The sequence below is a fragment of the Misgurnus anguillicaudatus genome, chromosome 6, assembly GCF_027580225.2.
Source record: "Misgurnus anguillicaudatus chromosome 6, ASM2758022v2, whole genome shotgun sequence".
Classification (NCBI taxonomy): domain Eukaryota; kingdom Metazoa; phylum Chordata; class Actinopteri; order Cypriniformes; family Cobitidae; genus Misgurnus; species Misgurnus anguillicaudatus.
The window spans coordinates 32663950-32676774 of NC_073342.2; the positions used below are offsets into that span (position 1 = coordinate 32663950).

The following is a 12825-nucleotide window of genomic DNA, read 5'->3' on the forward strand; positions in this document are numbered from 1 at the left end:
TCAGATTTATATACATTCAAAACCTGATACCACTATGACTGTGTCTTTTCTTTCTCAATGTCTTATTGATATTAAGAAATGGATGTCTGACAATTTTCTGTGTCTGAATAGTGACAAGACAGAAGTGATGCTTGTTGGTTCACCTCATCAGTTGCGCAAAGCAGAGTCCATAACATTATGTGTGGATGGCTCTGCTTTGCAATTCCAAACTAAATTAAAAAACTTGGGGGTGTTTTTTGATGCCAATTTAACATTTGATGCTCATGTTCGTAACACTGTTAAAACATCATTTTTCCATCTTAGAAACATTGCCAAACTGCGTCCTATGCTGACTTTCCCTGTGGCTGAAAAGTTAATCAACACTTTTGTCTTTTCACGTATTGACTACTGTAATGCCTTGCTGGCTGGAGTTCCTAAAGCTACCCTAAACAAACTACAGTTGGTACAAAATTCTGCTGCTAGAATTCTGACTGGGACCAATGCAAGGGAGCACATTACACCTACCCTGGAAGAACTGCACTGGCTCCCTGTCAGGGCCTTTTTACACCTGGTCACTTCATGCGTTTTCTCTGATCGGATAGCTATCTGATCGCAAAAAGACCAGGTGTAAATGCCCTCTGAAACGTTTTCGAGACGGATTTAAATCCGATCGCTCAAACCACTTCAGGAGGTGGTCTGAGACGCATTTCAGAGAAGTGTAAATGAATGCGGTTGTTTAAGCCACATACGTAATCGCTATACTCCTCCCAAACGGAAGTACGTCACTCGCAAGTGACTCATCATGCGTCGCGCTAAAAACAAATAAGATGGACGACACGCAGGGTTGGAGCACTCGTGAAACGCAGGCACTTATTGCTCTTTGGAGCGATGAAAGTGTCCAGGAAAAACTTTGTAAAACATATAGAAACAAAAGTATATTTGTCGAAATATCACAGAAAATGAACGAGCACGGTTACACTAGGACGTGGCAACAGTGCCAAAGAAAAATTAAAAGTCTCAAGCTCATTTACCGCAAAGCGAAGGACAACAACCACAGAAGCGGACGGGCCAGAGTAACATGTCCATTTTTTGAGGAATTGGATCGAGTGTTGGGAGACAAGCCGTCCTTCGTGCCCGGAGACGGCGACGTATTGGATACAGCAAGTTTGGTGGATCAGGACAGCGTGAGTGGAGGTTAGTATGTATGCTTTAATTGTTCACTCTACTAAAATATTGTAAACGCGCGTGCATGTTAAAAGTTGACCTAAAACGAAATATCATGACATCTCCATAAAAATGTTCATGAAAGATCCAAGTCACATTGATCTTTAAAATGTCCTGATGTACACGTTTGTTGCATATCCAGTAGCGTTCAGATTGGGTTAGTAATTAAAATTACAACAATATTAAAAATATTACATCATTAAGAACCAATAATTTTTTTCAGCTCCAGCTGTAGTAACGTACGTTGAGTTGTAGTAACCCTTACGGAAATTAACAATGTTTTTTGTGGTAAAACTGTAGTATGCATGTTTTTCTGGTGTATTAATTACTGCAGTAACCATGTGTTTTTGTTTGTTTTAGCTGTTGTGAACCCATGGTTATTTTTCGTAAGGAAATCTAAAATAGTGCTGTTACTTTACCATAGTAATCTTACAACTTTTGCAGACATGGATGACATTCAGGCAAATGAAGAACCTACTACTTCAAACCCAAGGTCAGATGATGGTCAAGGTGAAGAGCAAGATGTTTCTGCTCATGCCCAGCGAGACAGGGCCGGTGCTGGTAAGTGCTTTCTATGTTTTTTCATTTTCGGTGAAACTATTCATAAGTAATGCAAGTTAAGCACTTTGTAAGCAAACTGTTTGTGATCTCTATATTTGAATGACACATTTTCTATTAACCATTTAAAAATAACAGCACTTACACTTGGTTTTGCTTTGTGTTAGGGTCACGGAAAAAGAAGAAAACTAAGCTGGAAGCCACAGTTGAAAGCTTTGCGAAGGTCCTGTCTGATAATCTCTCCAAAGAATGGCAGCTTGCCATGCAAATGCAAGCAGCCCAGAATGAACATGAGGCAAGAATGTTTGGTATGATGGTTCAAGCAATAACAAGTGCACAACATGGGCCAGCCATGCCACTTCAAGGTCACATGTACATGCCATTTCCGACACAACAGTCACATTTGCATCCAAGCAAGGTGGCCAACACTTATTCACCTGGACCGCTGGGTCACAGTCCACAGCCTACCTACCTGCCGCACAGTTCCTCATCAGTCAGACACTATTCACTAGATGAAGACCAGGAAAACTATACATTCACTCAACTGTGAACTTTCCATGACTGCCTTTTTTGGAAACAATGTTTAAGTTGAGCGTTGCTGAAAGAGTTAACATGATGTACTTGAAGTAGTTTCTTTTCCTGTTACATATGAGCAGTACTTCTTATTTTACTTTTGTATGTAGTGGTGGCCTTGTTAGTGGAGTTTAACCTGTCACCCATCAGTTGTGTATTGTGTTAATTTTTTTGCATATGGAGCTGTAAGATTTGATTTCTTGTTAACAAAAGAAATTTCCTCTTTTGATGTTGCACTTTTATTGATGGCTGAAAAATGTACTGCACGAGGTGAATTATTCAAAGCTGCTAAATGCTGTTAATGTGCTGAACTTCAAGCAGCCAGGCACATATTTTTTTGAGAAAATGAAACAAAGTTCTGAATGTCTATAGTCTTTGGTTCTTTACTGCATATGGTGCTATAAGACTTGTTTCTTTGTTAACACAACACGTATTCCTATTTACCTGTTGCACTTTTATTGATGACCCAGACAATTTACTGCATATGCATTTAATGTGCTGAACTTTATCCAGCCAGGCACTTCTGGATATTTTTTGTTGAAATAAAACAAAGTTTGGAATATCCATCATCTCCGGGTTATTACTGACAAACACATGTAACTGGAAGTTCACAACATATACACATCATCACAAAAAATTGATACTGACTACTAAACAATGCTGCTAAGAAAATGTCCTGTAGCAAAAGGAAATTTAGCAAATGAAAATTAGGAAATTGCTACTGTTGTTGCCGTCCCTGCTCTGAAAAAAACTTAGTGAAAGCCATGCGAATGTTATGGGCGTGTGGTTGTTGCTGCTGCTGCTGCTGCTGGAGAACAGGTGCCATCTCCTGGGTTTCTTCCAGAGTTCCAGATTCACTCTGGCCTTGTAGCCACTCGTTGTCAAAGGTTTCTCCATTCTGCTCACACAAATTATGCAGAATGCAGCATGCTGTGACAACCACTGGCACTCTTTTCAATTCAAGTTCAGACTGTTTAAGGAGACATCTCCACCGGCCCTTTAGCCTCCCAAATGCACACTCTACCGTCATGCGTGCTCTGCTAAGACGGTAGTTGAAATGCTGCTGGTCTCCCATCAACTGTCCATGGTCAGAGTACGGTTTCATAAGCCAAGGCATGAGGGGGTATGCCGCGTCACCCAGGACTGTGATGGGCACATCAATGCCTGCAATACTGCGAGTATGCTGTATAAACAGAGAAGTCAATTATGTTATTAATGTGACAGTGCTTACATATTATCAGCTCCTTCAGTTTTATTATTCCGTAGTAAAGTACACATAAACTAAACTATTTCTATCTGTTGGTGTAAAACAGACTAGGCTGCTGTTACATACATCCTTTTGCTACCTTCTCTGTTATTCATTAATGTTTATGAATTTACCTCAGGAAAAAGAACACCTCTCTCTGCCAGGTCAAATATTGAAGAATTGCGGAGAACTCTGGCATCGTGAACACTGCCTGCCCATCCAACATTGATATTGGTGAACCTGTTGTTGATTGAAAATGAAGCATGTAATGACTTATAAGTAATGTACACATAGTTTATAAAGTTTAAACTTAATAGGGAAAAAGTGGTCATAGTACCCTACCAGCCTAAATTGTTTTGCGTCACAGTGTGGAATTTTGTAAATTATGGGTCAGTATTCCGGACAGGGTGTAGGTGTATTCCAAGACTTAAATACATGTTTGTGCTGCCTTAATTTAAAAACATCTCCCACTCGCCTATAGAATTTTAGTGCCACCATTGCCCTGTGTCAAGATGTACAGCAGTATTGTTTGTAAGGTATGTTTGTAATAACCCCTTAAATGTCCTAATAGAAGTAAGGCCTTGACCTGACTTAAGGTAAATCCTGTGTGGGAAACTGACCCTACATAAATTACATTTCAAAATATTAAAAGTGGCATATTTTTTATTCACACATGCCAAAAGTTTTATGGAGACTTAAATACACTGTCAGAAAGAAGGTTTACATCTGCACTTTTCTGTCGCTAGTGTGCTACTATTTAGTAGCTTTACAGGTGTACACAACAAAATACAATGTTGTAACTTTTGGAGTACATTACTGTACCTTAAGGATGTGTTGTGTAACTGTAAACGTACAGTTCACGTTTTTTTAACCCTTAAATGAACTGGTAAATACATTTTTTCCTTAACAATAGGTAGATTACAATACTGTACAGGGCCGGCCCTGGCCAATTTGCTGCCCTAGCCAAGGTTTTACCTGGTGCCTCTACAATTACACACAATTGTGTTCCGATAATTTTGTCCATCAACCTACATAGGAAACTGCACAGCTTTGTCTTGTTTTTCGTTATTTTGGAAACACACACGCACACACTGTCAGTCATTTGATGTTGACATTGTTTAAATCTTGTCTTCTTTACATGTTTTAGCACCGTACATTTAACTTAACATTTTTAATTTTATACAAGAAACCATTCGTTAATAATGAATTATTAGTAGCATATTGTTGTGTCTCAGGAGGTCGTGCTCATTGTTAAATAGCTCTGTGGCTATACTGCACAGAAGCGGCAGTTTAAAATATAAACCCAGAATTCAGCAAACGTCAAGAAGAAGAAAACGGAAACGACAATCAGACCGAGACGCGTGATTTACATAATGTTACACAGACCATGTTTCAACTTCAATGTTTCTGGCCAGAAATACCAACTTCTTGGACTGCTATTATAAGCTGCACATTGGACTGCTGGCTGCTCGCCATGGTGCTGAACACGCGCTCGGACGGAGTACTGGTGGCACATGCACATATATTTACATGCAACCTATTGGAATGCGGAGGACACATTATAGGTTAGTACAATAACGAAATTGTAGTTTTTAAATATTTATGTAAACAGATATTTTTTTTAAAAAAACTGCACAACTCTTCTCAAGTGGGTAAGTAAAATATCCAAATTAGCCTATAGATTTAAGTAGAAAATAGTATTTATATAAAGAAAATGTTAAAATAAAAAGTGCAAAACTCTTCTTAAGTGGAAGTAATAAAGTACAATAACGAATAATAATTATATAATAACGAATTTCCAAAAGTAAATATCTGTGCATGTGCCACCAGTACTCCAGTACGTCAGAGCGCGTCTTCAGCACCGCGGCCAGCACCCAGCACTCCAATGCGCAGCTTATAAATATCAAACAAAGTGAACAAGTTGTTTTTTCTGTTCAGAAACATTGACATTTCAACATGGTCTGTGTAACATTATGTAAATTCCGCGTCTCGGTGTGATTGTTGTTTCCGTTTAATTAATAGAAATAATAATTTGGACGCACGGACGCCCCAAGGGGTGGGCGGTGCCCTTAGCATTTGCGTATCCGCCTATGGCCAGGGCCGGCCCATTACTGTACTTCAAAAGGTACCACCTCATAACGATTCCAATAATAATAATAATGTGTTACTCACTGTGACTGGTAATCCACAAGTGCTTGCAGGATTATTGAATGATGTCCTTTGCGGTTGAAATAGTCTTTGGCGTAGAGTTGTGGCGCGGTTATGGGAATATGCGACCCGTCGATGGCACCTGCACATTGAGGAAAACCCCATAATCTCTCAAAACCATCCATAATGTCCAGGAGCCTCTGGCCTGTGGGTAGTTGTATGTGTTTCTGCATGCAGGACACCATCGCGCTGCAAACCTCCCACACGCAAACGCACACTGAAGACCGGCTCAGTCCAAAGAGGTGCGAGATTGTGTTGTATCCGCTGCCGGTAGCGAGATACCACAAAGCTACCGCAACGCGCTTCTGGACGGGGATAGCCTGGCGGAGATGAGTGTCCCTTTTTATTATCCTGCTTTTCAGGCTAACGCAAAGATAAGCGAACGTCCGGCGTCCCAGTCTAAAACTCGAGACCCAGTCTTGCTCCGTAAAAGAAGCCAGCACTATATCTTCCCACCAGTGCTGGCTCCGAACTTTTACCCAGGTGTGTCGTTCGGTCCTAAAATGCACTGCTGCCGCCAGCGAAAATGCAGCAAACAGTAAATGCTGTTTTTTGTGACGTAACCGACGTAAAAAGTTTCTTCGCCTTCGTTTTGACTGCATCCTGAAAAGCGTATACAGCAATGCATGTTCCATTTCAATGACACCGGAAATGAGTTGAGAAATATTTGCATTTTGGGCGGTGATAGAAAGATCGGATTCGTATCCGTTTTGCCAAGACGCATTTATGTGGCCAAATGTAAATGGAACAGTTTTAACAAATCAGATAGCTATCCGATCAGAGAAAACACATGAAGTGACCAGGTGTAAAAAGGCCCTCAGTTTTCGTATTGATTTTAAAATCCTTTTGCTTACCTATAAGGCCCTAAACAATTTGGCTCCCCAATATCTGCGTGAGCTTTTAATCCCTTACACTCCTACACGTGCTCTACGCTCTTCTGAAGCTGGTCTTTTAACTGTCAAAACAACACGCCTAAAAACTATGGGTGATCGGGCTTTTACTTGTGTGGCTCCTAAATTGTGGAATTCTTTGCCCTCAGAGATTAGGAATGCAGAATCCCTGGGTATTTTTAAATCCCACCTTAAAACGTACTTTTTTAGAGTAGCTTTTAGGTGATTGCTTTGTTTGTTGTTATTTGGCTTTTACCTTTGTATGTTTAGTTTTAATACCTGTCATGTTATGTGCTCCTTTTAATTTCTTCTCTTTTTATGTGAAGCGCTTTGAGATGCTGCTTTTAAAGGCGCTATATAAAATAAAGTTATTATTATTATTATTATTATTAAAGGTCCAGTGTTGTGAGTAACCTACCTGTGCAGTATATCACTTACCTGTGTTCGCAGCAACGCCTCGAAGAGGACCAAGTAGTGTCAGTAGTGAGAAACCCTTTACCTCTGTCTCCACGAATGCTTTGGAGTGTATTACAGGCCCAGTGTTGTGAGTAACCTACCTGTACAGAGTGTAACTTACCTGTGTCTGCAGCCGTGCCTTGTGGTGGATCCCCTGCGTCCAGTGGGGTCGAGACGGAGTGACCTGAGGACAAGAGAGAGACAGAAATAACGGTCAGATAAGTTGTGACCCGGTGCTAGACCAACATTGATTGTACTTTTCCTGTTTTTCCTCCAGGAGGAAGCGGAGGGCGCCACGAGTTCAAGAGAAACAAGGAAGAAGACCCTTGGCCCCCATCCCCTGGTCCAACTCGTCCTGGAGGCGAAAAGATTGTTTTAAGCTGCCCTTCCCCTTTTTCCCTTCCCTTTTTTAAATATTTAATAAAGATACCTTTTAACTGTAGTATACTCGTCTGTTTGGTCATTGGGGTGGTCTTGGGAACCTCCTCGAGGTGGAAAGTAGAGAGGGGCGTGGCCTGTTAGCTATCTCGGGTCCGCCCCGGCCGTGACATAAGCGTTACGCAGATCTAACTTGGTGAATACGCGCGCTCCCTGTAACAACTCAAATGCTGATGACATTAATGGCAAGGGGTACTTATTCTTAACAGTAATGTCATTCAGCCCTCGATAATCAATGCACGGACGAAGAGACCCGTCTTTCTTTTTAACAAAGAAAAATCCAGCACCGGCTGGAGACGAGGAGCGGCGAATGAGACCGGCTTTTAAAGCTTCACTCATGTACTTATCCATAGCCTCTCTTTCTGGTTTAGATAGGGAAAAAATACGACCCTTAGGCGGAGAAGTGTTGGGAAGGAGTTTGATTTCACAATCATACGACCGGTGAGGAGGCAGAGAAGTGGCCTGAGCTTTACTGAATATCTGGTGTAGATCAGAGTAATCCGCCGGGGCCCCCGAGAGATCGACAGCCAGAACCTGCGAAACAGAACAAGAGACAGGAGAAGGAGCAACACCAAGACAAGAAACATAACACGAAGACTTCCACGACAACACAACATTGTTCTGCCAATTAACGTGAGGATTATGTTTGGATAGCCAGTCATGACCTAAAATGGCCGGGGATTGTGAATCCTCTAATAGGTAGAATTCAATCTCCTCACGATGATTGCCAGAAACAAACAAACTCACAGGGTGTGTGCGATGTGTGATCACAGCCATATGCTGACCCTTCAATGTCCAGGCAGAAAGAGGAGAGGAAAGAGGGATAAATGGAATACCCCAGGATTTGGACAACCCAGCATCCAAGAGACAAGCCTCCGCACCGGAATCTAACATCGCCTGCGAATGAAAAGAATGGTTATAATTTATAATGACAGGTAAGGTGGTACTGACTATGGGAGATTTAAATGACGACGCGCCAACCGAGACTCCCAAACTCATCGGCGGGCGGACCCTTTTTACCGGACATGTAGCCGCCATGTGCCCCGGCTTTCCACAATAAAGACATAGTCCATTTGACAGACGACGACTTCTCTCACCAGCAGTGATGTGGAACTTGCCCAGTTGCATGGGTTCCTCGGTGGGCATAACTGAAGCAGACTCCTCTGGTTCGGATGACAGATGACGAAAAGACCGCAAAGATCTCTTTGGCGATGACGAGTCTCGACCCTCAAGGCCAGGTCGATGGCAGCCTTCAGTGACGTGGGTGGCTCCCAAAGTGCGATCTCGTCTTGAATGGCAGGTGTGAGACCCTCGAGAAATTGAGCTCTTAGTGCGGTATTGTTCCAGTTGCAGCTAATGGCAAGCGTCTTAAACTTGATAGCAAAGTCAGTAAGAGAGGCATTACGCTGCCATAATCTCACCAGTTCAGCTGCAGCCATGTCTCTCTTGAGTGAACGGTCAAATAGGTTCAACATCTCCTCCTCAAGAGCCTCAAACGAAAACGTAAATGGAGCCTTAGCCCCCCATGCTGCCATTCCCCAGTCTCTCGCTCTCCCGGTGAGTATCGTCAGGACATATGCCACCTTGGAAGTAGATGATGTAAAGCGAAGAGGCTGGAGCGCAAAGACGAGAGAGCACTGCTGCAGAAAGGCCCGGCAGGTGTTGGGATCGCCGTCATAGGTAGGAGGTGTCGCCGTGTGTGGCTCCCGCTCAGTTGAGGTGGCTCCTCCAGAGGTAGAAGAGGGAAGTTCACAGAGTGGGGCAACTCGGTCCAACCGCTTGCTTAGTTCAGTTTGTTGCTCAGACAGAAGATTTAAATCTCTGGCCGCTGCATTCAGCAACGATGAATGCTATTCGATGACCGCCCCCTGCTGGTGAAGGGCGCTCTGCACAGTATCCAAACTCTCCGAACTCGCTGACTCCATAGGTGATGCGCTCATTCTGTCACAAAGAAGGTCTCGGAGTCAACAGCAAGTTCACAATGTTGATTTAGAAAAGAGGAGAGATTGTGCAGAGCAAAAGTCAATGTTCAAAGAGGCCACACACGAAGATCACCCTCGACTCACTCTGGATAAAATCACTACTGCCGGTATGAAGCATGAGTATGAGTGAGCCAGCACTACAGGAAATAGTCCAGTTCTGATCCTGAAGAGAGAGAGCCACCCACGCTCACAGTCGATAACAACCTGCACAATCACCACATGCAGCAGAGGGTATGAATCACACACAACTGAAGGTGGGTGAAAGGCGGAGATGGAAGATGTTAAATCCAAAGTGCAAAGACTGGAGATAATCCACTGCGGATGCAGATGTAGCTGACGCAACCCGGAAGTAGCTGGTGTACCGCCTGAAAACGAAACGCACCAGCTGTTCTGAGAAACAATCAGAGTTCAATAGAGTTCAAGTTCATATAATCCACAATGTTCGATACCTGGAGATATCCACTCACGGGTGATGGTGATAGCCGATGAAACCCGAAAGCAGCTTGTGTACCGCCTGAATACGAAGCGAACCAGCCGTTCCGAGAACAATCAGAGTCAATAGAGATCAAGTTCATATAATCCACAGGTGAGTGAATCCCGGACGAAGACGAGCCTCTGGATACCGAAACCCAAACCTGGGGTAACTAGAGAGAAAGCACAGAAACTTCCGACAAGGCAAGGCAGCAAGACTGTGACCTATACAATGAGCGCGCAACGAGAGACAGGACGGCGTGCAATATAAAGGCAAATGTAAACAAGACACCACTGGTGAACAATTACTGAAACGAGCGGGCGGGGCTAGTGAGCACATGAGTAACCGTCACCACAAGTAAATAAACAAACACACACCCCACACACAACCATCGATCACCCAGAAGTCATGACAACAGACAACACTTATGACCAGGGGTGTTGTTTCTTAATCGGGCAGGTGCATCCTAGTAAGTCCATCTGTAAAACTGTGATGTAAATTTGCAAAATCAGTATTCAGTTTTTTATTGTTATTGTTATCACAAACCTGTCTTATAAAAATGTAATACTAACAAATGAAAGGTCAGTAGCACATAAAAATGGTAAAAATGGTAAGCTTACAGCAAGCAGTAAACCATAAAAACAGTAATATAATGGCACACCTGCTGCCAGTAGATTACTGTAAAATGACTATAAAATGTAAGATAATAAATATATAGTTTTAAAGGGTTTTTGTGTCTGAGTTTTGAAGGTTATCATTGTGTTGAAGAGTAGATCCTGTATATAAGTTGAGGATGAGCAAAGCTGTGTAGCGTTTATACTTCATGCTGCTTTATTTAAAGACATTGTTAATGCAGTGCTCTCTTTGTTAATTCTAAGAGATTTAACATGTGTCTAGTTTTAATGGTTGTGATTTTTGAGTTAATTTTAATAGATTTTCTTTATTCTGTACAGTAGACTTAAATGTAAGAAATAATATGTTAACATTTAAATATTAGTTAAACCTAGATGGCTGTGGGTTTCTGCAAAAGAAATGAAGAAAATCTGTAACATTCGGTGTTAACAGTAAAATGAACAAGCAATGTGCTGCAAGTATTTTACTGTTAACTTACATAAAAAGCTTTTGTGAGAAAGCCCTAACCACACCCCTTGTGTTGTACGTCATGCATATACGTGATCATCACTGATCAGGCATGTACAGTAGACTCGACGGCAACTGGATGGTTTATATCTGTATATGTTTTCCCCATGTGTACTTGACTACGGGTGAGTTTATATATGTTATTTGACTTGTTATTAACGTTGCTGTTTTTATATTGGATATAATTTATCGTCAATGTGATCGCCTGTTAAAGGCGGAGTCCACGATATTTGAAAAACGCGTTGGAAAAGGAGACGGGCCGACTACCAAAACACACTTATAGCCAATCAAATCAAATCAAATGCCGGTTTGCGTATGTGTGGGGCGGGTCCATCAACAGAAGGTCCAGACTCTATTGGGGCAGGGGCGTGTTTGTTTAGGTGACTTCAAATATCAACATTGGCTTTCAAACATCATGGACTCCGCCTTTAAACTGCGTCACAAACATAAACCGACAGATTTCTTCCCTATTAAACTATTAGGTTTAAATATAATTGTATTTTCTATTTCGTGTGGTTTATACAGTATTGTTAAAGTTATTTACTTTGTTTATTTTATCGTGATCTTAAATATATGCAACGCAGCTATGCACAACGCCACAATGGCAATGTTAACATTTATATATACATATTAATTAATAATGCTACATTGTGTAATCTACAGATATATTTACAATTGTTTCTTTGTTTCTCTGCTGTTTATTATAGACCATGTGTGAATAAACATACAGATCAACATTTGAGACTGTAACCAACACCCACATCCCTCTTGACTGCATTTTCACCTGGACCCACTGAGTGTCCTAAAACTCCTATAGCTTTACTACACGGTAATTCTAAATAAAGTAAAAAAGCTATAAATAAACCGTGCCTTGTGATGCTGCTGCCAGTTAATTACTGTAAATATGCACAGAAAAGTTTTATCATACAACACGACACTTATTACATAAACATTTCCTTTATTCTGCAGATTAAACTGATACTGTTAGGATGAGTGTATATATAATGCCTCCAGGTAAGTTTTTTTTTATTTTGTGCTCAAATCACCCATACAAAACAAAAGACCGTCTGACATATAAAGCATTCTGCAGTGAGAGAACAAGGAAGACACAATAAAGTTGTTGTTCACCTGGTAATCTAGATATGATCCAAAACCAGCCTGGCACATTCTGACACAAAGTACATTCTTAAGCATTGACCATAGACAAGGAAAAAAAAATTCTTACATTGCTATTTTTAATACTCCACTGTTTGCAATCAAATAAAATGTGTCATTTAAATATATAGCACAGTGCAACCCTGTATCATAAAATGATGTACCTATAGGCACGTTCGGTTTCGGGTTAGATTTGGTGCTTGCGATAGTATTTCACTTTAAGTATTTAAGTATTAAAGTTACAAGACTTATTCTTTTATATTTTCTAAACTTTAACCAATTGTCGCCTGATGTTGGGGTAAGAGTTGGGTTTGGGTAGCGATGTCATTTTATGTATATCTAACCCTAAAGCGAAGCAACAATGGTAAGAAATTAGGATAAAAAAGTTGAGTTACCAATACGTGACAGTGACACAAACAGAAAAGCGTGACATGCTCACGCTCAAACACGGCAACGGGTGACATTGTCATATGCTGGTCCATACGTGCCTATAGGTACATCATT

The 12825-nt window shown here is 41.4% G+C and overlaps 3 protein-coding genes across 3 annotated transcripts in view; 1 reads left to right on the forward strand and 2 right to left on the reverse strand.

The window, feature by feature from the left end:
- The window catches only part of spg11 (SPG11 vesicle trafficking associated, spatacsin), a 393853-nt gene that overhangs the window by 320154 nt on the left and 60874 nt on the right, over positions 1-12825 (reverse strand). The gene's annotated exons all lie outside the window — the stretch shown is intronic.
- LOC129434467 (uncharacterized) lies at positions 539-2311 on the forward strand. The gene is made up of 3 exons (XM_073868310.1): positions 539-1173; positions 1648-1764; positions 1929-2311. The coding sequence occupies exons 1-3, from the start codon at positions 807-809 to the stop codon at positions 2309-2311; spliced, it is 867 nt and encodes a 288-aa protein (XP_073724411.1). The 5' UTR covers positions 539-806.
- LOC129434466 (uncharacterized) lies at positions 2451-6600 on the reverse strand. The gene is made up of 3 exons (XM_073868284.1): positions 5753-6600; positions 3715-3820; positions 2451-3517 (listed from the first exon to the last, which is right to left on the reverse strand). The coding sequence occupies exons 1-3, from the start codon at positions 6421-6423 to the stop codon at positions 3053-3055; spliced, it is 1242 nt and encodes a 413-aa protein (XP_073724385.1). The 5' UTR covers positions 6424-6600; the 3' UTR covers positions 2451-3052.

Excerpts from the sequence above, each read along its gene's own strand:
- LOC129434467 (XM_073868310.1), top strand. The coding sequence starts at position 807 with ATGGACGACACGCAGGGTTGGAGCACTCGTGAAACGCAGGCACTTATT. Across the intron at positions 1,174-1,647 it reads TCAGGACAGCGTGAGTGGAG|ACATGGATGACATTCAGGCA; the intron begins GTTAGTATGTAT and ends CAACTTTTGCAG. Across the intron at positions 1,765-1,928 it reads GCGAGACAGGGCCGGTGCTG|GGTCACGGAAAAAGAAGAAA; the intron begins GTAAGTGCTTTC and ends GCTTTGTGTTAG.
- LOC129434466 (XM_073868284.1), bottom strand. The coding sequence starts at position 6,423 with ATGGAACATGCATTGCTGTATACGCTTTTCAGGATGCAGTCAAAACGA. Across the intron at positions 3,821-5,752 it reads CTTGTGGATTACCAGTCACA|GTTCACCAATATCAATGTTG; the intron begins GTGAGTAACACA and ends AATCAACAACAG. Across the intron at positions 3,518-3,714 it reads GAGGTGTTCTTTTTCCTGAG|CATACTCGCAGTATTGCAGG; the intron begins GTAAATTCATAA and ends CTGTTTATACAG.